Source organism: Rhinopithecus roxellana, chromosome 8 (genome assembly GCF_007565055.1).
Source record: "Rhinopithecus roxellana isolate Shanxi Qingling chromosome 8, ASM756505v1, whole genome shotgun sequence".
NCBI classification, from domain to species: Eukaryota; Metazoa; Chordata; class Mammalia; order Primates; family Cercopithecidae; genus Rhinopithecus; species Rhinopithecus roxellana.
In genome coordinates, this window is record NC_044556.1 from 91449982 (window position 1) to 91475641 (window position 25660).

Genomic DNA, 25660 nt, shown 5'->3' on the forward strand with positions numbered 1-25660 from the left:
CTCCTCCCAACGGTCCTCCCCTTCCCCAGATCCTCCACCCCAGGGCCCTCCTTCTCCCCAGGGTCCTCCTCCTCCTTCCCAGGGCCTTCCTCCTCCCAAGGTCCTCCTCTTCCTCAGTGCTGTCCTTCTCAGGTCCTCCTTCTTCCCAGAGTTCTCCTCCTCCCCAAGGCCCTTCTCTTCCCCAGGGTTTCCCTCCCCAGGGGCCTCATCTTTCCCAGGGTCCTCCTCCTCCCCAAGTCCTCTTCCCCAGGGCCCTCCTCTTCCCCAGGGTCCTCTTCCTCCCCAGGGCCCTCCCCTTCCACAGGGTCCTCCTCCTCCCCAAAGTCCTCTTCCCCAGGGCCCTTCTCCTCCCCAGGTCCTCCTCTTCCCCAGGCCATCCTCCCCAGGGTCCTCCTCCTCTCCAGGGTCCTCCTCCTTCTCAGGGTGCTCCTTCTCCTGAGGGCCCTCCTCCCCAGAGTCGTCCTCCTCCCCAGGTCTTCCTCCTCCCCAGGGTCCTCCTCTGTGCATACCCCTTCTCCCCAAAACCTCCCCCTTCCTCCTCCTCCCTGGTCCTTCCTCCTCCTCCCTGGTCCCGCCTCCCAATTTCTCCTCCTTCCCAGGCACACCTCCCCGAGTCCACCTCCTCTCCAACCCTCCTTCCTTGTCCTCCTCCTCCCAGAGGCCAACTCCTAGGCCTCTTCCTAAGGCCCTCCTCCTTGTCTCAGGCCTACAGAAGTCCCTGTGAAGGCAGCAGACTGAGATGAGGCTATAATTTAAAATACATTTATTTAGTGTTTCCATTTGTTTCTGGTTCTGTGACACAAAGCTGTTAAATAAATACATTCTCCACAGTCCCTCTGGGACAGGCCACACAGATGAGGTAGAGAAATCATTGCACGCACGGAGACTCAGAGCACAGACAGGGCCCCTCCCACCCACCCACGCCTGGCCAGAGGCCACCTGGGGGTCCAGGTCCCTTGTGGTGGGGCCCGGTGCGGAGAAGGTGGCTGGGATCCCCTGGCCAAGGAGCGGGCTGAACCCCTCCCAACAGCCCTTTCTCCTCTACTGCCCCTCGGAAGAGAAGCGCATGAAACAGGAGGCTCCGGCTGAGCGGCCTCTTCATCCAGCAAGACATTCGAATATATATTTGTATAGAAACCAACCAGCTAGCAGACATTTTTGGTCTGCCTTGTTTAAAAAAATACTTTTCTGAATATTTATGACATAGAGCTAAATGTGTTATTTGATTAAACATAAAAACCTTCCTCTGACTTGATGCCCTTCGTAGACCCAATAGTGACTGAGTAACAGTCTTGTCATGTCATAAGGGTGTGGCCAGCTATGCTGCTCAGGGTCCGGTGGATGCGGACACTGCAGAGGGCAGGGGCTACCACCCCTATCCCTTCTAGCCAGGCCTCCACGAGACCAAGGACAAACCCAGCGTCTTGCACCCATACTGCGGTCTGGGGATGCAGCTGCAGGCACGTGTTGGGGTGCTCTCTGAACCACAGGAGAATAAACGTTCTCATGTACTATAACACAGGGATGGCGGAGACCCACAGCAACATAAATAGGTTTTCTTTTAAAAACACAGATCCCCCAGCTTTCTGGAGACCCATGGGACTCTGAGACACCCATTCACTCAGTAGTTCCTGTGTCCATACCGGCCACCCACCCAGAACCCAGCCCACAACCATCAGGACACCCACAAGATGGAGCCCAGGGCGAGAGGCTCTGGAACCTAAGGCACCACTATGCCACTGACAGCACAGCACGGCCAAGGTGACTAAGCCAGTGCGCGTGCGCACACACACACACACACACTGACCACGCCAGCATGCATTTACACAACACACGCTTATGCACATTGACTACGCCAGCACACACGCACTCACAACACACACACACGGATGCACACTGACCATGCCAGCACACACACTCTCACAACACACACACACTATACCCTCAAACCAAGCCAGGTCAGTGCAGGTCACCCTGTCCCCAGCACACACAACAGCAGGGCCATAACGCATGACATTCCATGGCCAGATGCGAGCCCAAGACTGCCTCTACCGGCATCTGTCCCAATCTGTCCCCCAGTGACACAGAGCAAGCAGCTTCCTCATGACATGACATGAACCAATCAAAGGGCTGCCCTGCCCCCTCACCATACCCACCCCTCCCTACCACCCCCAGCCTGAGAATCTGCACTGAGCCGCCTGGAGGCCGAGCCGTCTGCCCACAGGGTGCGGGCAGGGGCCGCCGGCTGACCCACCATGTGGCAGTGGCTGGCTGGCATGGAGCAGGGGGAGCTGGCTTCCAGAAGCCCGACGGGCTGTGGCCAGACGCAGGTCACTGTATTTCCTTAACTACACACAGATATCTCCATTTAGTGGTTTCAAACGACTAAGCAGATCAGAGGCAGGGTTAGGAGGGAACATGTCAGGGACGGAAGGTGGGGCCCTCCTAGATTGGGGCTTGGTCGAGAGCAGGGAGCTGCAGCTGGGGAGGTGGCAGGGATGGAGAAAATAATAATTATTATATTAGTTAAATAATCATAATAATTTAAAAGTCACTGATATTTACTCCAAAGAGAAGTGCTCAACGTCAGAGGTCGGCAGTGTCCTCCGAGCCTGGGCATCTGCACGGCCGGGCCCTGGGAGTGCAGAACAGGCTGCGTCCTCTTCTAGTGGTTTGAGTCTCTGAAGACAGTGCTGGTGTTGGGGCAGCCTGGGCCAGGCCAGTCCCCAACGGGTGGCCCACATGGAGGCCACACGGTCACCAAGGTGCACCTGCTACCCATGCCTCAGAGGAGGTGGGGAGGGAAAGCCAATAGACTGGCATGGGGAGCCACTTTCCAGGGACTGGCGTGTTAGGGATGGGAGAAAGCTCAGAAAGCATTGGTGCAATGCTCTCGGGTCAGAGGGAGGAAGCTGAGGACCAGGGCACAAGCAAAGAGGTTGCACACACCAGACCAGAACCAACTCCTGCCTCTGGGTCCTGGAGACGGGGAGACACAGGGCTTGGACAGTCAACCCAGAAGACCCCCGGCATCCTGCTCCAGCTGTACGCCCCAATGTGCTAGAAAAGCCCCTCAGTCCTTGCAGGTGTAGACTCCTCACACTGCGTGCATGGCCCTCACCCTGCACAGCAGGGTTGGCCAGGCCCAGGGACTCGTCCCTTGCAGGTGTAGACCTTCTCGCACTGTGTGCAATGCCTGCCCTCTGAGCAGCGGGGCTGACTGGGCCCAGAGTCTCAGCCCTTGCAGGTGTATACTCCTCACACCATGTGAAATGCCTGCGCCATGTGCAGCAGGGCTGGCTGGGCCCAGGGATTCAGCCTTTGCAGGTGTAGGCCCATTCATGCTCTGTGCAATGCCTGCACCCCATGCAGCTGGGGCTGAGCCCAGGGACTCAGCCCATGCAGGTGTAGACCCATTCACACTGTGTGCAATGCCTGTACCCCATGCAGCTGGGCTGCTCAAGCCCAGGGACTCGGCCTGTGCAGGTGTAGACCCTTCACACCGTGTGCAATGCCTGCACCCTGTGCAGCAGGGCTGGCAGGGCCTGGGAACTCAGCCCTTGCAGGTGTAGACCTCCTCACGCTGTGTGCACTGCCTGCACTCCACATAGCAGCACCAACGCACCTGGCACTGGCAGGGCCTTGTCACCACCCGGCTCTGTGTGTTATGGCCGCGGCCGCAGCAGATGCTCTCGCAGTTCTTCTCGCGGTGGCACCTACGGCCAGCGGTGCCCGGGGAGAAGCGGCCGGCCAGGCAGAAGCTAGGCGAGTCGTCCAGGTGCACCAGCTCTGGAGTGCGGGGTAGCGGGTCACTGCCGCCCGCCCCCGAGGCACGGCCCCGTGGTGGGGAAATGGCGCCTGCCTCGCCTGCAGCTTCGTTGGTGGTGCTGCCCACCTTGAGTGCTGTCTCATACTTGTGCTTCAGGTGCTTGCCCACCTCATGGAAGGGCGCCAGCTGCCGCCAGCAGGTCCGCACCGTGCATGAGCCTGACACGCCGTGGCACTTGCAGGTGGTCTCCACCCCAGCCTTGATCACCTGGCAGGAGGGCATGGGAGGGAGGGCAGTGTGAGGGCTGTGCAGTGAGCAGACCCTGCCCTTGATCCCCAGAGGGACCCCGCACCCCCACCCAAACCCAGGCCCAGGCCCAGGCCCAGCCAGCGGGCATTGCCACTGCACATCTCACACCCAGCTCAGTCTCCTGGCTCATGGGGCTGTCCTACCTCCTCCAGGCTGCTGACTGCCCAGGACAGAGACTCGAGGGCTGGCACCTCAGCCCCCAGGGTGGCCACCCTTGCACCTCCACAAGGGGAGGCTCCTGCCTGATGTCCACCCTGAGTCGGGGGCTGCCCTGAGCAGGGGCTGGACCTTCTGCCCCCATGCCCATAATCCCAGTCCTGCCAGGACTTCATATCTGCTCTCAGCACACAGCTTGCTGGACAGGTGAGGACAAGCGTGACCTCATCTAGTGGTGTACGTCTGAGCTGACTGCGACCTCCCTACCCCTAGTATCAGGAACCAGGTGCTACTGCACATGCAGATGCAACCCCCAGCCCACCGTTGCTGAGGGTCAGCATGCTGGGAGGCCAGTGAAGGCACTGCAGGAGCAGGGAGGCCCACGCTGCGGGAGAGAGGGGCTCCTGGGGAAGAGAGAGCTCCTTATACCGTGAGAGAGAGTCCAGGCTGGCCCCAGAGCGAGATGCACCCCTCACCCACAGCAGGGAGGGCCAGGCACCCACAATCTATACTGGGAGCTGCCACAGAAGCCTGGCTGGGCCTGTCCCCTCCCAGGACTTAGGGCCCCACCTGCAAAGACAGGCCTGGTGGGGAGGTCCCTTCCCAGGTGGGACCTGAGCCAGGTGGCTCTGCTCCCACGCCAGCAGCCCCCAGGAGGGCCGGCTCAAGGAGGATTAAGAAATGCAGCCACCTCTGGCCCGGCAACCGTAGTCACATTTAATGATGTTTTGCAGAGAAACTCGGACCAATTTAATTAAAATGTTGGTGACCCAGGCTCTGTGGAGCTAATGGAGCACCCTTCATGTTCCGACTTCTCATTAATCTCTTACAAAGCAGTGAAGAGGGAAAGGGGGGGTCATACACAAAGGAAAAGAAAGGGCCTTGCTTGGGGCTTGAATCTGCCTTCAAAGGCTGTCCCCTGACCAAGAAGGTGGAAGGAGGCACAAGAGGCCCAAACAGGGGAGGCTGATCCTTTAGTAAGTGGGTGATTGAGTACTCTGACTTCTCAATCAAGTGGGGCTCAGAGCAGGGCTGGCTCTCATTACCTCACCCCTCCCCAGGCTGGGGCTCTATATTCCCAGCCTGCCTGGCAAATGTGAAGATGAGGGCAGGAGGCAGAAATGTCCCTCAGCTTCCAACAGAGGTGTCAACCCTGCCCATCCCTGTTCAGGAACTGTAGAGATGCTGGGGGCTCTGTGCAGAGTGGGGTTACAGGTCCAGCCCGGACTCCCCCAGACATGTGGACCTCGGCACTGACAGGCTGCAGGTGGCATGAAGGATGACCAGAGAGCTGGGGACACCTTGGGCCAGCCACCCCAATAGCCAGTGGCCCCTGGAAGGGCTCAGGAGAGAGCCCTTTTACCTTGATGTCTTTAGGTCGGGATTCTGTCTCTCAGAATAGAGGCCTGGCCACAGAGAGGGCTGGTGGGGCAGAATGAGACTCCCCTGACTCGGGTGATTCCATACCCCTAACCCTTCCCTGGGACCCCCTGCCCACCGTGCCTCCCACCTTGGTCTGTAGGGGTCACGTTTTCCTCCCACCGGTCTTGCTGACAAGCCTGCCAGCTGGCTGACAGGTGGGGCCCACAGTGCCATGATCCTGGTTAGACCGCCTAACCAAGGAGACCCTCCTGGAGGCCCCACAGGGACCGTGGGGGCCCCTCTGCAGGCAGACATGGCTAGTGCTCCGTTTGGTGGGTGGGAAGCCTTATGGGCATGAGAGGCTCCAGGACCATGGCTGGTACTGCACGGCCTCCACCCTCCTGCCGGGGGCCACTCCACTGTGTGCCTGCTCGCCCTGCTGCAGCCCCGACCCCAGCCCTGCACCCCACCCCTACCCCCCTGGCCCTCCTTCCTACCCCGCCAGCCCCATGCCCCGCCCCACTTACCTTCACACCCACGAGGTTGTTGTGGAAGTCCACACGGGCTCGCAGATCCTTGCTTGACCGTCTGCCCAGGAACTCCTTGACGAACTTGCTGCTGTACTTGAGGTTGTCTCCGCAGCCCCCCCACTGCCAGGCCTCACGGTTCTCCAGGTCGGGCGCCTCATCGCAGGTACAGCGCTCCATGCGGCCTGCGCTGCATGCCTTGGCCAGTGCGTGCGTCAGGCCAGCCGAGGAGATGGCATAGAGGAAGGCAGTCTCCTTGAAGCCTGGGATTGGCAAGGGCTGGTCAGTGAGCCCAGGCTGCCCAGAGTTCCCCCTTCACTGTCCTGCAGTCAAACCACCCCAAGAGTATGAATCCCACGTGGGGGCCCAGAGCATCTTTACTGGTGCTGCACTCGGGACAGGGTGTGGGTGTGCCCTGGGCACAGGGTAGGAAGTGCCTAGGTGTCTCCCAGGCGCAGAGCTGGCTGGGAGGAGAAACCAGAGCCTGCCATGGCCATGGCTCCAGCTCCGTGGTCACAGTCTCCATCAGGGTCTCAAACCTCCCAGCCTCACCATGGGGCCATTGGAAACTCCTGCCTGCCCTAGGCCTTGGGTCCCCAGTTTTTACACAAGCTAGTGCAGTACGGTGGCACACGGCTACAGCCCCAGCTACTCCAGAAGCTGAAGTGGGAGGGTTGCTGAAATAGGCGGTGGAGAGCCCCTGGGAGGGGGCAGGAGGAGGCCGAGGTGGGAGGGTGGCTGAAATAAGGTGGTGGAGAGCCCTCATGAGGGTGGGAGGGCAGGAGGAGAGAGTCTGCACAGGCAGAGCCCCCTGGGCACTGGGCCATCTGGCAGGAGTCGAGGTCTGTCAGGGCAGCACCAGGCAGCCTGGGGCCCCGTCAAAGGCGGAGTCAGCACACCCTGGCCACCAGCAACGACCGTGCCTGTGCCTAAAGCAGGGCAGGGCAGGCAGCACTCAGGGAGGTCCAGGGGCTGCCCTTTCCAGGGCCTAGGCCCAGGAGCTCTGGGTAGGCTGGGCCCAGTGTCCCCAGGAGTGCAGCCTGAGAGGGGCCTCTTGGGACATGGACCAGGCCTGGGCTGCTGCCTCTGCCTGGGGCCTTCCTGAGGGCCAGGCCGGCCACACTCACCTCGCTTGAGTAGGCTGGCCCGGTAGCGGCCCTCCAGCGTGCAGTTCCAGCGCTCAAAGCGGAACTGGAACTGGCACTCAAGCGCACTCATGCTCACGGCCTCCACCAGCGTCTCTGCCACACCCGGGTCCCGGCGGCACATGCGCCGCTGCTTCCGCTCCAGCTTCAGCCGGTCGCAGGCCTTGTAGTGTGCCTGGGCGGCCGCCTCGGGCTCCAGGGTCAGCGGGAGGACAGTCAGGGGCTCGCTGCCCGTCAGCCTGGGCACAGAGAGGCCAGTGTGAGCCCAGCCCCAGGAAGCCCTGCTGGAGCCTGGCCAGGTGTCTCGGTGGCCAGGGGACAGGGGATAGGCATGTCCATCCGGGGGTGAGGAGCAGAAAGAATCCAGGATGAGCAGGCAGGGGAGTGGGAGGTGAGAAGGGTCTTGGCCCCCTGCACATCCATGGCCCCCACTCCAGTGAGCATGGTCGCAGCAACCACAGGGCTGTCTCTGCTGCCAACTCAACCCCCACAATTTCAGGGAGTCTAGCTGACTCTGGCTATACTGGACAGACAAGACGTCCACAACACACACAACATAAGAAAGAGGACAGCCCCGCCTAGGGCTGTGGGCAGGGAGGAGGCTCCGGAGCCTGAACCCCAAGCTATGCCTGATGGGCATCTGCCACACCCTCTACCCTCTTCGGCCCCAGCTGACCTGCAGGACCCCGCCTGAGGTCCCCCTACCCTCTGCCATGACCTGCTGGGATGTCTACGGTCCTGTGGCCCCCTGCAGCTTCCCAGCACTCCTGCAGTCTATGCATATGTCCCCAGGTTCTGGTTGGGGTCTCCCCACCTCAATGCCTGGGTGTGGCACTGGGAAGTGGCTCTTGGTTCTCTGACACTCTAACCCTCTCACCTCACCAAGCCTGGACATCCTCCTTTGCAGGACAGACCCCAGCTAACCCCTCCCCATAGGTCACCCCTGGGGGCCTCCGAGCTGACACACACACCATCCTCCATCTTTACACGAGGCCTTGCACCAGCCCCCAGCACTGAGGACGCGTCCCCAACCTCAACTGCTCCAGGAACCCTGCTCCACCCTACTGGATGCCCCCTCCCCCCAGCCCACTGCTGGCTCACCTGCTGCTGCTGCTGCTGCTGGACTTACTTCACAGGGCTTCCCTCACACCCCGCCCTGGCCCAGCCCAGCCCACATCGAGCCAAGGCCTTTCAGCCCTCAACCTCAAACCCTGACCCTGCCCCCATGTCACCTGTCTATCCTGGGACTGACCGAGCATGCTCTGCAGCTGTGTCAGACCTGCCAGCCCAGTGTCCCCACACGGGTCGACTGTCGGGGCCCCAGGCACCGCCACCTCAAGCCAGACTCAGCCCCACAGCCCTTGGGAGGGCACCCGCCTGGACAGGGCCAGGGCTCGGAGGCCCCTCCCGAGAGCACCACTGGACACATGCTGCCCAACTCACCCCCAGCAGACCTCAGCAGAGAACAGTAGACTCAGTACGTTCTGGGAGCCACCGGGGTGCCAGCTTGGGAAGGCTCCCCCCATACCCTCACATGGCTCTGCTAGACCCCACCACCCACCCGGAGGGAGTAGCTCCTGCCCAGGGGTGTGGAGGGGAGGGGCCCAAGAGGCTCCCTAGCACACCCCATCAAAGGCAAGGCCACACAGGTGACCCCTAGGCTACTGAAGGGCACTTGCCTCCAGGGCCACAGGCGCAGGCCACAGAGGGAGCAGGTAGAGGCCCCAGGAAGGACCCCATAGCCCCTCCACAGGAGCCACCCGCCTGGTGGGCGTGCTGAGATACCCTGCCCGGCCAAGCTGACATCCTGCTCCCTAAGCTGGGGTCTGCTCCTCCAGGATGCTCAGAGCCAGCCTGAGCCCCTGTGAGCCCTCTGAGTTGAGCCAGAGTTGCAGGCAGCAGGACCTGCAACAGTTCCCCAATCAGTCAGTGAGCCACCAAGGGGCACCGCGGGGGGGTCTTCACTTGGGGATGCCATGCCCGGGATTCAAGACACACACACATGTGCCAGGCTGTCAGGGAGTGTGTAGAGGAGGACCCCAAGGGCCCTTCTAGCAAATCCCCAAGGTCCCCGAGGCACAGGTCCTGTGCAGCACAACAGGCCCCACAGGGAGGACAGGAGGGACCAGTCAGTCCTCCAAACCTGGACACTGCTGTGGGCTGAGGCTGGGAGAGGCCTGGGTGAGGGAAGGAAGTGCAGTGTACACAGGTCCCCTCAGACACCCTAGGGGTCAGGACAGGAGCACGGGGTGGCACTGTGGGCATCCATGCACAGACACCTCCAAGCCCCAGGGCCAGAGATGGGATGTCCCAGGACAGCTGGGCACACAGAGCAGGACTAGAGTGGGGCGCAGGCTGGGGAGCAGGGCCAGGAAAGCCACACCTCACACACAAGGGCAGCTTGCAGGTGGAGACCTCCATCCCTAGATGGAACGACACAACTGTGACCAGAACAGCCCTCAGGAGGACGACAGCCTTCCACCTGTGCCTCCCCCGAGGTGTGGACCCGCCAGGACCCAAGAGCCCCAAGCCACTGTCCCAGAAAACCCCTATGGCCAGGTCAGCATGGGCCCTCCACAAGCTGCAAAACCCAACTGTGGGTGTGGACAGGGGACAGGGAAAGAGGAGAGGGAGGGCGCTAAGAGGTGAGGGAGGGGAAAAGCGGAGGGGAGGAGAAGGAGGGGAGGAGGGTAGTGGATGAAGAGAAGAGGGTGAAGGGAGGAGGGCAGGGGAGAGGGCGAGGGGGCCCCATCTACCAGAGCCACCCCTCCCTCCCTGTCAATGGGGACTGAGGATATCAGTCTGCCCTGTCCCCTCCCTGTGGCCCACGACCTGGCCCACACTGGTCAGGGTGAGGCCCGAGCATGCTGGGGCACTGACAGGTGGTTTGACAGTGACAAGCTGAGTCCTCCAGCCTTCCCTAGGGCACTCCTGGAACAGGTAGACAGCAGGGCAGCAAGTGTGGCTGCACCTGGAGACTTGCCGGGCAGCCCTAGGACACCCCTCTATCAGAGGCAACTCCCTAAATGCAGCTGCAGGTAACTGACCCTGATCCAAGGACAAGCAGGGTGGGCAGAGTGAGCCATCAGCACCGGCAGAAGGGTGTGGAGGGAGGGTGGCCCCAGCCCAGGAGTGGCAAGGGATGGCCTGAGGCCCAAGGGCTACGCCCTTCCCTAGAGTAGTCACTGAATTCTGTGCTGCTCTGGCCATGGCCTTCTTAAGCTCCTGCCCCCTCATCTCTCCCACCCTTGGTGACCCCTGCCCCATGCCTCCTTCATTGTCAGGGTGGGCTCCACATGCAGCCAACTGAGGGGATTCACAGCACCAGGGGGTAAAGATCTGAGGATAAACAGGCAGACCACAGGCACCACAGGGCATGCTGGGGAACGGGGCAGGCGATCTCAGGGCCTGGGCCCAGCAGAGGAGGCCTAGACCCTCCTGACAGGCAGGGCTCTCTGTCTGCCACACGACAGAGCCACAGAAGGGCTGAAGAAGGGAGGAGTGGTTCCTAACACAACCTCAGAACAGAGAAGTTTTCTTCCGTGAGACTCAGAACCCAGAAGTCACCGAAAAGTGAATATATTTGACTACTTAAAAGTATAAAAATCTCTGCATAGCAAAAAACAAAAAAGAGGCAGTGCAGAGTCCAGAGACCAAGAGACAAATTACATCTGGGGCAAATGCCTGCAACTCACACCCCAGACCCAGGGCCGGCGCTGTGCACGTGTGTGTGTCTGGATGCATATCTCTTCCTATAAACCAGTAACAAAGGAACCAACTGAAGACAGACAAAGGGTATAAACCCACAGGCCAAGGGAAGGAAACCAACTGGCTCTTCAAACCCATGAGCCAACACTCAGCCCCACTCCAAGACATTCTCTGCCTGCTGTCCCAGCTGCTCCAGAGACCATGACAGGAGAGTTGTTTGAGCCCAAGAACTGGAGACCAGCCCAGGCAATATAGCAAGACCCCATCTCAAGAAAAAAAACTATATTGATACATTATACTTCGTTAATTAACAAGCACAAATCAAATGTCCGATAAGAATATTGTCAAGGACACGGGGAGACACTCCTCCATGGCTGGAATTTCAGACTGACACATCTAGGAAACTTTAAAAATAAACCACTGCAGTGGTCTGAATATTTGTGTCTTCTCCAAATTCATATGGTCAAACCTAACACCATCAAAGTGGTAGCATTAGGAGCTGGGACCTCTGGAAAGTGATTAGGTGATGAACAGGATTAATGTCCTTATGGACCTCAGGCTGGGTGCAGTGGTTCATGCATGTAAACCCAGTACTTTGGGAGGCCAAGACGGGAGGATCACTTGAGGTCAGGAGTTCGAGAGCAGCCTGGGCAACATAGTGAGACCTGGTCTCTATAAAATATTTAAAAATTAGCCAGGCGCAGTGGTGCATGCCTGTGGTCCCAACTACTCAGGAGGCTGCAGCGGGGGGAACACTTGAGCCTGGGAGGTCAAGGCTGCAGTGAGCTTCAGTTAAAATAATAATAAAATAAAATATAAATAAATAAAAGGGACCCTGGAGAGACCCTTGCCTCTTCTGCCATGTGAGGACATGGTGAGAAGGCACTGTCTATGAAACAGGAAGTGCCCTCACCAGACACAGAATCTGCCACACCTTGACCTTGGCCTTCCAGCCTCCAGAGCTATGAGCAGCATACTTCTGTGTTTTACAAGCTCCCAGGCTGTGGTGTTTTGCCGTAGCAGCCTGCGTAAACTAAGATGCCCTACAATTACAGACATAATCGCATCTTTCTGGAAGCACAGGCTGCACGTGCATTGTACCTTCCCAGCACGCCATTCAACACAGCCTTGTTATAGGAACGTGCTGGAGACAGCAGGAGAGCAGCTGGGAACGTCAGATCCACACGCTCCGTGGCATGTCACATGGTCCGTGAGCAGCCAGCCGTCCCATGTGAATCCATGCCGAGTCACGCCAGGTGTGCTCAGTGGACAAGCAGAGCCCAGCAGTGGGTGGATAAGCTCAGCAAGGGCTGCATGTGCGTGCGCATGTTTGTGGCTGCACCGGACCAAGCAAAGACCCAAAGATAGAGGAAACGTGTTCTTCCCCACAGAGCTGTGAGTTGTGCCGGCACACAGATGGCCTTTCCAGAATCCATAGAACTCGCTCCACACTCAGCAAATGGCACAGGCCCGGGAGGTGGGGGCTGCAGTGAGCCACAGACACACCACCACATGCCAGCCTGGGTGACAGAGTGAGACGATCTAAAAACAAACAAAAAAACCAGCCTGCATCACCCTGGTTTATATAAAGGTGGCAGCAGCTATCCTGGTCTTGTTCTTCATCTTCAGAGGAATGCCTTTAACATTTCAGCATGAAGCCTGACGCCCAAACACCATCTCAGGCCACAGAGGCACCCTTTGGTTCTCAGTTTGCTAAGAACCTCTAAAAATCATAAATGGGGCCAGGCACAGTGGCTCACGCCTGTAATCCCAGCGTTTTGTGAGGCCAAGGCAGGAGGATCACTTGAGGTCAGTAGTTTGAGACCAGCCTGGCCAACATGGTGAAACCCCACCTCTACTAAAAATACAAAAATTAGCTGGGCATGGAGGTGCATGCCTGTAATCCCAGCTACTCAGGAGGCTGAGGCAGAAGAATTGCTTGAACCCGGGAGGCAAAGGTTGCAGTAAGCCGAGATCACACCACTGCACTCTAGCCTGGGCGACAAGAGTCAGACTTCGTCTCAAAAAATAATAATAATAATAATAAATAAATATCGAATGTTATCAAATGTCATCCTTACATCTTTTGAGGTATGACTTTTCTCTCTCCTTCCTTCCTTCCATCCTTCCTTCGTTTTTTTAGAGGAAGAGTGTCACACTGCCACCGAGGCTGCAGTGGGGTGGCACAATGACAGCTCATTGCAGCCTCACTGTTGCAGTGAGCTACAGAAACTGACCAATGTTCTGTGGAAGTTTGTCTTCCTGGACTCAACCTGGCCAGGATGGGCTCCATCCTTTTCAATGGGGCTGGATGTCTTCTGATAGTGTCTTCCTAGGATTTTCACATCTGCGTTTGTGATTTTCTTCTCTCTAGCTCTTCCCACTGAGTTTCAGTGCCCGCCTATGTGAGGGGTCTTCTGTTCAACTTTCCTAAAAGAGTTTATATCAGATTAGAATTGTATCTTCTTAACTGTTTGTTCTGAAGAACTGGCCATGAAGCCATCTAAGGACTGAACTATTCTTGGCAAAAAGATTTCCTTTCGGATCCAGTTTCTTTTTTCCTTTCTTTCTGAACAGCTTTACTGAGACACACAGGCACACCTTGGAGATGTTGTAGCTTTGGTTCCAGACCATTGCAATAAAAAGAAGGTCAAGCAAATCACATGAGTTTTTTGGTTTCCTAGTGCTTCTACAAGGTATGCTTACACTATAGTCTATTAAGTGAGCAATAGCATTATGTCTTAAAAATAATACATATGCTTTAGTTAAAAACACTGGACTGCTGAAAAAGGCTAACAATCATCTAAGCTTCACTGAGTTGTCATCTTTTCACTGGGGGAGGGTCTTGCCTCCATGATGGTAGCTGCTGACTGATTAGCATGGTGGCTGCTGAAGTTTGGGGTGGCTGTGGAAATCTTTTTATTTTTTTTTTTTTTTGTCTTTAGTAGAGGCGGGGTTTCACCATGTTGCCCAGGCTGGTCTGGAACTCCTGACCTCTTGATCCACCTGCCTTGGCCTCCTGGAGTGCTGGGATTACAGGCGTGAGCCATCGCGCCCAGTCAGAAATTTTTTAAAGCAAGACATCTATGAAGTTTGCCACATCAACGGACTCTCCCTTTCATGAAAGACTTCTCTGTAGCAGGTGATGCTGCTTGATAGCGTTTTACCCACAGTGGAACTGCTGTCACAATTAGAGTCACTCTTGTCAAACCCTGCCACTGCTTTATCAACTAAATTGATGTCAATTCTAAATCCTTTGTTGTCATTTCAACAATGTACACAGCATCTTCACCAGGAGTAGATTCCATCTCAAGAAACCACTTTGTTTGTTCATCCATAAGAAGCAACTCGTCATCCATTCACATTTTCTCATGAGACTGCAGCAATTCAGTCCCATCTCCAGGCTCCACTTCCAATTCTTGTTCTCTTGCTGTTTCTACCACATCTGCAGTGACTTCCCCCCCTGAAGTCTGGGATCCCTCAGAGTCATCCATGAGGGCTAGAATCAACATCTTCCAAACTCCTGTTCGTGTTGCTGTTTTGACCTTCCATGAATCATGAATGTTCTTAAGGCATCTAGAATGGTGAATCCTTTCCAGCAGGTTTTCAATAGACTTTCCCCAGATCCATCAGAGGAATCACTCTCTGTGGCAGCTGTAGCCTTATGACATGTCTTGAATAATAAGACTTGAAAGTTGAAATGACTCCTTCATCTGTGAGCTGGAGAATTAATGCACGTTGTGTTAGCAGGCATGGAAACAACATATATCTCCTGGCACATCTCTACCAGAGCTCTTGGGTGAACAGGACACTGCCAATGAGCAATAATACTTCGCAGGAATTTTTTTTTCTGAGCAGTGGGTCTCCACAGTGAGCCTAAAATATTCAGTAAACCAGGCTGGGAACAAATGTGCCATCATCGAGGCTTTGTTATTCCATTTCTACAGCACAGGCAGAGTAGATTTGGCATAATTCTTAACAGTCATAGAATTGTTGCAATGGTGAATGGGCACTGGCTTTAACTTAAAAGTTACCAGCTGCATTGGCCCCTATCAAGAGAGTCACCCTGTCCTTTGAAGCTTTGAAGCTAGGCATTGACTTCTCCTCTCTAGCTATGGAAGTCCCAGATAACATCTTCTTTCAGTAGAAGGTTGTTTCATTTCCACTGAAGATCCATTGTTACTGTGGCCCCCTTCATCAGTGATATAAGCTGGATCTGCTGGAGAGCTTGCTGCAGCGTCTCTAACAGCTCTTGCACTTTTATGTTACAGAGACAGCTTCTTTCCTTAAACCTCGTGAACCAACCTCTGTTCGCTTCCACCTTTTTTTCTGCAGCTTCCTGGCCTGTCTCAGCCTTCATAAAACTGAAGAGGGTTAGGGCCTTACTCTGAATTAGGCTTTGGCTTAAGGGAATGCTGTGGCTGGTTTGGTCTTCTATCCAGACCACTCACACTTTCCCCATATCAGCAATAAGACTGTTTCACTTTATCATTTGTGTGTTTACTGGAGTAGCACTTTCCATTTTCTTCAAGAACTTCCTTGCATTCACAGCTTTGCTAACTGTAGCCCAGCTTCCAGCCTGTCTTGGCTTTGGACATGCCTTCCTCACTAACCTAAATCATTCCTCGCTTTAAAGTGAGGGATGTGCGACTCTCCCTTTCACTTGAACACTTAGAAGCCACTGTAGGGTTATTAATTGGTCTAATTTTAATATTCTTGTGTCTCAGGGAATAGGGAGGCCTGGGTAAAGGGAGAGAGATGGGGAATAGACTGTCGGTGGAGCAATGAGGACATAAAACGTTTATCAATTAAGTTTATTGTTTTACATGGGCATGGCTCACAGCACCCCATAATACAATAGCAACAGCAATGATCACTGACCACAGATCACCATAAAAGATATAATCATAATGAGAAATTTTGAAATATTGCAAGAATTACCAAAATGCGACACACAGGCAGGAAGTGAGCACACGCTGTTGGAAAAATGGGCCCAAAGGATGTGCTTGTGGCAGGGCTGCTACTAACCCTCCACATGCAATGGCACCACAGAGCCAAACACAGTGGAGCAGGGTCAGGCTGCAGCTCACACACCACAAACTCACCCACTGCAAGATTCACTGTGTATTCACCAATACGGGCAACAATCACCACAGTCAGACGCAGGGCCTGACACCTCCTCAGAAACTTTCCCAGCCCTGATCCGCTTTCTGTCTTGATGGATTTGCCTATCCTGGATATTTAAGTGGAATCATGCAGCACTGACCTTTTGTGGCTGGCTTATTTCACCCAGCACAATGTCCTCAAGGTTCATCCCGGCTGCAGCCTGTGTCAGAATATCCCTCCTCTTAAAGGGTGAATCCTATTCCATCGTGTGGACGGAACACATTGTGCTCATCCATTCATGTGCTGAGAGGCACGTGGGTTGTTCCATTTTCCAGCTTTCATACCTGATGCCGCTATGAACATTCACACATGTGTTTGTATGGACATATGTTTTCACTTCTCTTGGGTATACACCTGGGAGTGGAGCTGCTGGGTCACAGGGAAACTCTATGCTTAATCCCTTAGAGACTCAGATGTTTTCCAATGTGGCTGCACTTTATATTCTCAATGCCCATTTTCTTTAATTATTATAGGATTAATGAATATTTCTGTATCTTGACTTAGTTTCTATTACTTTTCTTTTTCGGTTTTGTCAGTTTCATCTAAATTTTCAGATTTATTGTCATGATTCTGTTAATTGCTTTCTCCTGTTTTTGTCCGAAGAATCTGTAGGGATTCCCCTAGACAGGAAACTAATCCAATGAGCCTCATCTTTACTGGATTAGTCTCAGACATTTCCAAGAAGTGAGCTGTCATCTCTACGGCATGTCTACTCTTATGTAATTACTGTTGGCACTATTTCCAACGTCTTCCTTCTATTTCCTTTCATGTTGGCCTGCAGTTCTCTCTCTAGCTTCTCAACAGTACTGTGCATTCTAGTTTCTCTCCTCTTCTAAAATGCGCACTTAAAGCTATCACTGTCATCATTTCAGCTGCTCCTAAACTGCAGCCTCAGTCACAACTTCAGGTCATGATGCAAAGCCTGAGTCACAACCTCAGGGAGCTCTACAAAGCCTGAATCATAGCTCCAGTTCACCATACAGAGCCTGAGTCATAGCCTCAGGTCAGCTCAAGCTGATCATAGTAGGGGCTGTGACCCTAGTCACAACCTTAGGTCACCATAGAGAGCCTGAGTCACAGACTCAGGTCACTATAGACAGCCTGGGTCACAGCCCCAGTTTACCACATAGAGCCTAAGTCACAGCCCCAGTTCACCATACAGAGCCTGAGTCACAGCCCCAGTTCACCATACAGAGCCTGAGTCACAGCTCAGTTTGCCATACAGATCCTGAGTCACAGCCCCAGTTCACCATACAGAGCCTGAGTCACAGCCCCTGTTCACCATAGCAGACAGAAACTGTGACCCCAGCCACAGCCTCAGATTGCCAAGCAGACCCCAGATCACACCCCCAGTTCACATACAGAGCCTGAATCACAGCCTCAGTTCACCATACAGAGCCTGAGTCAGACTCAGTTCACACACAGAGCTTGTGTCACAGCTCTGGTTCACTATAATGGGGACTGTAACCCCAGTAATAGCCTAGGTTTCTCATTGCCATAGACAGCCTGAGTCACAATCTCAGGCTGCCAAACAGAGACCAAGTCACAGACTCAGGTCATGCTGCAGAGCCTGGTTCACCATCTGGCCCTCTCCTCCTTCTCCTCTCAAGATTCCCTCTGTGCTCTAAGCCCTCTGAGTTGGTGAGTTCTCTCCCTTCCTCTAACATTCTATATCTTCCGTCCTTGGAGTGTCTCTTACAGGGAAATTAGACTAAGCCCCTAACCATACTTCAATCAACCCAGCCTTTCGCCTGGAGCAGTTCATCTCCTAGGGTCTGGGGCTTCAGTTTACCCTCTTGTCTCATCCTTTCTGTTGACCATGCCTGTCCTGAGTTTTTTCATCCTCTTTTCCTCTTTTTGGGTTTTTTGTTTTGTTTTGCTTTTTTGTTATTCCACATTTTCCCTCTGCTCATCTGAAGTTGCATAGTCTTTTTTGTAATTTCCACGGTCACCTTCAATGCTATACCATGTGTCTGTGACCTACCTAAGCCTGATGCTGGTCAGTGCCTTCTCTACCTGGGCAGCACAGGGCCAGAGAACACATTCCCATCAACGGTCCCGCCCTGAGTTATGCGCTAATTGCATGTTTTATCCCCGTTTGGGGGCCCAACAAGACACTGTTTTATCAGTCAGCACTCCCTCCATGGCACCTTCAGAGCCCATGCTCTGCCCTCACTCCTTCCTGCATCTTGTTATGCAGCAGGGCCTCCGCCTCCTGAGGTTGGCGCCAGCTTGTTGGTGTCCTCGCACCTCATCTGTATTCTGCTTTCTCAGTTTTTATGATTCTCTGTCTTCAATGTTGTGCAGTTTTTCTTTTTCTTTTCTTTCTTTTTTTGAGACGGAGTCTTGCTCTGTTGCTCAGGCTAGAGTGCAGAGTGCAGTGGTGCCATCTGAGCTCACTGCAACTTCCACCTCCTGGGTTCAAGCGATTCTCCTGCCTCAGCCTCCCAAGTAGCTGGGATTACAGGCACCTGCCACCACGCCTGGCTAATTTTTTTGTATTTTTAGTAGAGACGGGTTTTGTCATATTGGCCAGGCTGGTCTCAAATTCCTGACCTCAGGTGTTCCACCTACCTTGGCCTTCCAAAGTGCTGGGATTACAGACCTGAGGAACTGCACCTGGCCACCCAGGTAATTTTTGTATTTTTAGTAGAGATGGGGGTTTCACCATGTTGGCCAGATTGGTCTCAAAACTCCTGACCTCAGGTAATCCACCCACTGCAGCCTCACAAAGTGCTGGGATTACAGGCACGAGCCAGTGCACCCACCTTTTTTTTTTTTTTTTTGAGACAAGGTCTTGCTCTGTTCAGGCTGGAGGGCAGAGGGCAGTAGCGCTATCTTGGCTCACCACAGCCTCCACCTCCAGGATTCAAGTGATCCTCCTTCCTCAGCCTCCCAAAGTGCTGGGATCACAGGCATGAGGCACTGTGCTCGGCATGCTGTGTGCTTCTAATGTGTCATGTTCCAGGATGAACTTATTTTACTTTCTGCCTGGGAAGACACTGGGCTTCTGGAACCTTCTTTACATCTTTATTCAATTTCAGAAAACTTTCACCCTCTCCCCTCATACATATCAGCCCTGTCCCACTCCTGCGCCCTTCTCAGCCACCTCCGGCATGGCCTCCCCATGTCGCCGAGGTGTCCTGCCCTCTGTCTGACATCTTGCCGCCTCTCTGATACACTCTGGGTAATTTCTTCTGACCTATCTTCCAGTGTGCTAATTCCCTTCAGCTGTTTCTAATCTGCTTTTAAATCAGTCCATTACTTACCTTTTTCCCCCTCTAGCTCTATTTGGTTTTTCCAAACTTGCTGGGTCAGTCTTTGTGGTTTTCCGAGCCTTGTAGCCATCCCCAAGTGTCTTCCTTCCTAAAGGCAGAGCGAGGAGAGCTGCTGCACTCAGCACTGCTGCTCTGCTTCCTGGGCTGCAGCTGTCTTTTTGAGGCCCCCATTGTGTTTCTGTGCAGGCCTGGTTAGCTCTGACCCCGGGCTGCTCACTGTACTGAAGTAACAGTTGGCAGAAACAAGTTGAAGGAGAGGATAAAGGTACTACAGTAGGTGGAATGGCATACCCACCAAATGTGTCTAACGGAACCTCAGTCAGGGGCCTTATGTGGAATAACAGGCATTGCAGAAATAACTGAGATAAGGAACTCAGGGCAAGATCATCCCAGACACGGTGGGCTCTAAAGCCAGTAGAGGCTGTCCTTATAAGAAAAAGGAGAAGACAGAGAGGCAGACGAGAGGGCCACGTGAAGATGGAGGCAGGGTGTAAAGTGGCTCAGTCACTGGCCAAGGGGCCCGACAGTTCACAACCATCACTGGCAGCTGGAAGAGGCAGGAAGGAACCTCCCCTCAAGCCTCCAGAGGGGCATGGCCCTGCGGACGCCATGATTTCAGACTTCTGGCCTCTAGACCTGAGACAGAAGTCCTCTCATTTCAGGTCAGCCAGTCTGTGGTGCCTGACAGCAGCCCCAGGACGCTAGCACAGATTTTGGAAAGGATCTCGTTATGTGCACACCGGCCAGGCTTCTAGGGCCACCTGCAGTCCCAGAGTCAGGCCACCCAAAATCCAGCACGAGGCCAGGGCCCGGGCCCACATTGGTGACTCAGACCTCGGTGCACACGTGGTGGCTGTGCCCTGCCCTGGGGGCCACCTGGGGCTGTGGGAGGGTCTCCTCTGAGTACTCTCTCCTTAGCCGGCCCTGGCCTTTACTATGCACCCTCATCCCATGAGACCAAACCAACCTCACGCTTTCTTGTTCAGCATCTCTTCTTGCTATTTCTAGGGATCCCCACCATCCATCCATTTCATCAGCTCTTTGACACTTATAAAGTTAAATACACACACACACATGCACAAAGACAACAACACACCCACACAAACCCCCCCCCACAGACACACCCATACACACAGACATATGCATACACACACACCCATACAAACCCATAAACCCATACACACACATACAGATATACCCATACACACACACCCATACAAACTCATACACACAGACACACGCATAAACACATGTACAGGAACAAACACACCCACATAAACCCCCTCACACACACACAGACACACCCATATGAACCCATAAACCCATATACACAGACACATGCATACACACATGCACAGGAACGAACATACCCACACAAACCCCCCATACACACAGATACACCCATACACACATGTGTACACACAGACACACCTGTATGAACCCATAAACCCATACAGATGCACACATACGCACTGTGCACACAACCCCCCCACATGCATACATGTATACACACATGCACATGTCCAGCCAAACCCAAACACACATACATGCACACACACAAACATATACATGCATGTACACACATAAGAGCCATGTAAAAATTCAGCTTTAGTTGTTTCAAGCAGAAAAGCCTCTAAGTCTTGTGGGTCTGTTGCTGAAAATGGGCATCTACGCTCTCCAGTGTCTCGTGTCTTCATGTCCTAAACTACCCGGTGAGTGTGTTTTTGACTCTGCTACACCGGCAGGAAACTGAGGTTCAGCGGATTAAACAGTGTGGCGGCCTGTGCAGCCCGTGAGTGCGGAGGTAGGACTGGGACCTGAAAGCGGCCTCTGACCTGACTACACCCCTGCCAGGCCCACAGCAGCACCAGTTCGTGACTGCTCTCCCCAGTGAAGGGCCCGAATGATGATGGCTCCACGGGACACCCATACTCCTCAAGCCTCAGCCACCTCCCACCTCTGGCTATCATTCCAGGTGCAGCCATGCAGGAGGACACAGGCCAGCTGGAGAGAAGGAAGATGTCTCAACACCCATACGTGGCTGCAGCTGCCATGCCACAGGGCACACAGAACAGTTCCACGCTGCAGATGGGGCTGCAGACAGTGCTGGTCTCAGGGACCATAGGGGAGGTGGCTCCGAGGAGTGGTGACCTGGCCATCTCCTTGAGCACTGGAGGCTGGCCAGAGTGGTCAGCACTGACCCCTACAGAAGCTCTGTGGAGACCATTCTCCAGCCCCACAGGAACGGAGCTTAGCACTCATGGTGCTGAGTCTGGGGACGTCCCCCCACTCCTCAGGCTAGGCCTGATGCTCCCATGTCCTGGCTGCTTGGGGATCAGGCCACCCTGGGAGGACCCAGACACTCAGACACCTTGCCTTGTGCCTGAGGGTAGCCAAGTGGGCCTTGTCCCCAGAGAGAACCCGAGACACACAGGGATAGCCACCACACACTACCCAGTCCCTAAAGTCACAGGCTCCTTCCAGCTCCCAGCACAATAGACAGGAAGTCCTGCGGAGGGAGCACACATCACCAAGGCTGGCCTCTGACCTCCCTGCCTCCTGCCAGCACGTCTGGCTACTCTGATCAGGACCCAGCTCTCTTCCCCAGGCTGGGGCGGAGGGAGAGGAGACTGCAGTTCCAGAAGCCACAACACCCCACCAGCAAAACCTCAGTCCTGCCAGACAGCATTTAATTTCTGTGTGAAACAAAATCAAAACAAATTCCAGCACTGAGAAACCGGGGCTGAGATCAACTCTCCACCCTCCCCATGGTCTGCAAATCAACCCAGCCTGAGCCCAGCTTCCAGTCCAAGCACGTCTACTGTGTCCCTCAGGGCTGCAATGCCACCAGGGTCCAGCTGCACCCAGGAGGAAGTGGGGCACATGCCGCAGGGATGGCAGGGGTGGCCCGTGCAGATGCCCAGGTGCCCATCAGGCAAGAAATCCTCGGGCCTGACAGAAACACTCCCCTCCACCCTGCTGAAAGCACCATGTCCCACGGCAGCCCCTGGAATAAGCCCTGCCCTGTCTGTGTCTGCAGCACCCATGGGGTCCCCCAAACGAGACCACAGAGGCCAGCCCAGCTCCCCCAGGCCACTTGGGCTGACTGCCCTTTTCTGGGGCAGGACCCTGGACCCCAGAGGGGGCACGGCTGGTCTGTGGGCTGCAAGACAGGAAACCAAGGCTGCACACGGGACCCCTGGGGAAAAGGTGAAGAGCAGAAGCTTCCAGGAGGCCTCTGTGCTCAGTGACCACAGCCCCCCATGGCCTTCCCAGACAGCCGCAGACCCACACAACTGGTCAGAAGGACAGGGAGAGCCACACAACGTTCCAGCGGCCACCAGTGTCACCTCCCACACTGTCATCTCCTCCGGAGCTCACTCTCCTGTGGGTGTCACAGAGGGGGCATCCCAAGGTCCACCTGGCTCCTCTCCCCACCCCACAGTGACCCCAGGACTGCCACCTCTGTCCCCATCTGGCCAGGAGGGACGCCAGCCCTGACGTTCTCCAGCTCTGGGAGGCTCTGGCAGTGGCTCCTCCTGGGCCAGATCTCCAGCCCACTTCCCCTGGCTGCACTGACCTCAGGTATCGCTAAAAAAAACAAACGCAGCCTGCGGCTTGCCTTTTTCCATCGTCCTGTCCGGCCACTGGTCCTGAGGTGCTGCAGCTGCCAGCTGGACAGCTGGGCTTCCTCTGGCGGGCAGCGGCGCCCAGCCAGCCAGGACCACGCCGGGAGGGGGACAGGCTCCAGGGAGAGCCCAGGCTGCAGGTCATAGAGCTGGGGCAGCCCAGTGCCACCCAGGTCAGCAGGCACAGCTAGACTGTCCCCAGCCACCTGCCACCCTGCCCGGCCTGGCCCATGGATGTGCTTGAATATGACCTCTGAAGGAAAACCAGGGTCACATCCCCCCCAGGGCTGCACTCCGCATGGTTGCTCTGGTGTGACCATCAACACCTGGCCTACCATCCACACACGGGAAGGTGCAGCAGCCTGGCAGCCAGGTCTGCATTGCACTATGTTTGGCCACAAGTGCAGACATAGCCCTGCCAGAGTCAGGGTCCTGTAGGACCCGGGGCTGGGCTGTTAGGTGAATGAGTGACACAGATCCACCTGGCAGGGAAAGCCTCAGGCTTGAGGGAGTCTGGGGGTAGGGGTGAACACAGAATACAGCTTGGAGAAGACCCCACAGGGACCCTTCTGGCCAATCCCAGAATTAAGTGACCAGGGAGAGAAGGATGCATCTGAGGAGAACACAAGGGGACCCTCCTGACTGATCCCAGAGTTGAGCGACCAGGGAGAGAAGGATGCATCTGAGGAGACTCCACGGGGACCCTCCTGGCCAACCCGAGAGTTGAACGTGCAGGGAGAGAAGGTGGCATCTGGGCAGTCACTGGGCTTCCTGCAAGAAGCGGCAGCCTGGGCCGACCTTGAGGGACAGGAGAGGCCCTGGGAGCACAGGGGAGATGGCACTGCTGTGCCCCAAGGGCCTCACCTGACCCTCGGGATTGGCCCCATCAGAGGTCAACTTCCAGCCAGAAGGCATGGGGTCTGGGGAACCCCCATTCGTGGCTGGCCTTCTGGGTTCTGGGAGCCTGGCTCAGTCCCCAGTCCCAGATACTCCTGTGGGTGCCACCCTGCTCCCAGACAACTGCGCTGGTCCTGACCCCGCCACCCAGCACAATGCACAAAGGGAGCCCGTGCCGCAGCCGGGATCAGGTGGCATGACCGAGGCCTGTCAACAGATGTCGCCTTCCCACAGCCCCCACCCTCCCACAGGCATCACCTCCTCCCTGCCCGGGTGTTCAGAGCCTCCGGGAGGTATCCGTGCCCGTGCACTCTTTCCTAGGGGAAGAGTCACTCACATGCTTCTTCGATGGCCAAACTCCAGAGCAGGGCACCCCCAGCCCGGGCCACCCAAGCAGCCGCAGAGGGTCCCAGGCTAGGGCAGGCACTGGGGCCCTCTGCAGCCTGCAGCAGGGCGGGAGCAAGATGAGACCAGCTGTCTCCCCATGAACACGTCCGCCGGCTGTGGGTAGGACATCTGCTCCCTCAGCTGTGGCAGGCCAGGCGCTGCTGCTCCATCCTCACCACACATCCTTCACACCCTCCAGGGAGCCAGGATCCCCAAGCAGGTGGGGCAGGGAGGGGTTGGGGGTTCCAAGGCCCCTGGGTGCAGAGCAGGAGGGAGGAAGGCCACCAGCGCCTACAGGGGCCATCAGGCTGACACTCCAGGCCCTCCCACTTACGGCCCCACTGTCCAGGAGCCAGGTAACTGGGTCCCTCTGCTGGCCACTGGGGTCACAGGCCAGAAGTCCTGGAGAAATGCCCCCACTTTCCACTGCCCCTGTCCTCTCCTCTCCATGCTAAGAAGTCCCCAGGGAGTTCCCTGATATCTCTCTCTCTCTCTCTCTCTCTCTCTCTCTCCCCCGCCCCCCCCCGGCCCCTCCCCTCAGCCCTCTGCTGAAGTCTGCCCCACTGAGCCACTTCCACGATCTCTCCAAACAAGGCAGCTGTCTGGCCCCTTTCCTCCCTGCCCTTCTGGCCCTCCAGAGCATGCTGTGTGGCCTTTCTTCCTGATGCCAGGCCCCATGTGCTTCCTGGGGTGTCCTAAGTTGTTGGAGGGGGCGGGTCTCCAGGATAACACCTGCCCAAACCTAAGACTGAGCTCTCAGCTGCTCCAAATCCCGTGGTCCACAGTGCTCAGAGCACCTGACCCAGGCCCCAGCTAAGGGGTCACCCCAGACCCCATCTTCCTGCCAGCCCCTTCCCAGGCTTCTCTTACCCACCACACAGCCCCATGATTCCACACCTCAGGCCCACTCCTCTTTCTCCAGCCCTGCCAGGGACCCATAGGTGCCCCTCATCCAGGCAGCCAGCTGTACCCCAGGTCTGGTGCACAGAGAGGCGGAGCCATGGGACCAGGCAGGGCATGTCCTGCCCACAGCCGGCGGCCTCCCTCTTTGACCCTGTGGGGCCTGATGTTGGCACTAATGTGTGAAACACATCCCCTCCCCACACCCATGACAGCAGCCTCTCCACAGCCTCCTCTGAGAGTCCCCTGAGTACCCAGAACTGCCCCACACCAGGCTCTAGGAAACGGGGGATGTCCTGGCTGCCCCCACCCACCCAGTAGGGCTGCCAGGGTGTCACCGGCTCCTTGTGCAAGGGTAAGAGCACCCACGGGCTCACAGGTCTAGAGACAAGGTTCTCCTCAGTCCAAGGAGAGATCCACAATATAT

General features: G+C 55.8%; 1 protein-coding gene across 2 annotated transcripts in view; it reads right to left on the reverse strand.

Moving 5' to 3' along the window:
- Nucleotides 1-748: 748 nt before the first annotated feature.
- Nucleotides 749-25660, reverse strand: part of WNT9A (Wnt family member 9A) — a 29630-nt gene continuing 4718 nt past the window's right edge. Inside the window, exons 2-4 of one of the 2 annotated variants that reach the window (XM_010375707.2) lie at nt 7251-7507; nt 6124-6386; nt 749-4036 (exon numbers count right to left, since the gene is read on the reverse strand). In XM_010375707.2, coding sequence (XP_010374009.1) covers nt 3554-4036; nt 6124-6386; nt 7251-7507 — 1003 coding nt within the window. In that variant the 3' untranslated portion in view covers nt 749-3553. Of the gene's footprint in view, nt 4037-6123; nt 6387-7250; nt 8162-25660 lie in introns of those variants that run through there. The other variant, XM_030936835.1, reaches the window with a different exon arrangement.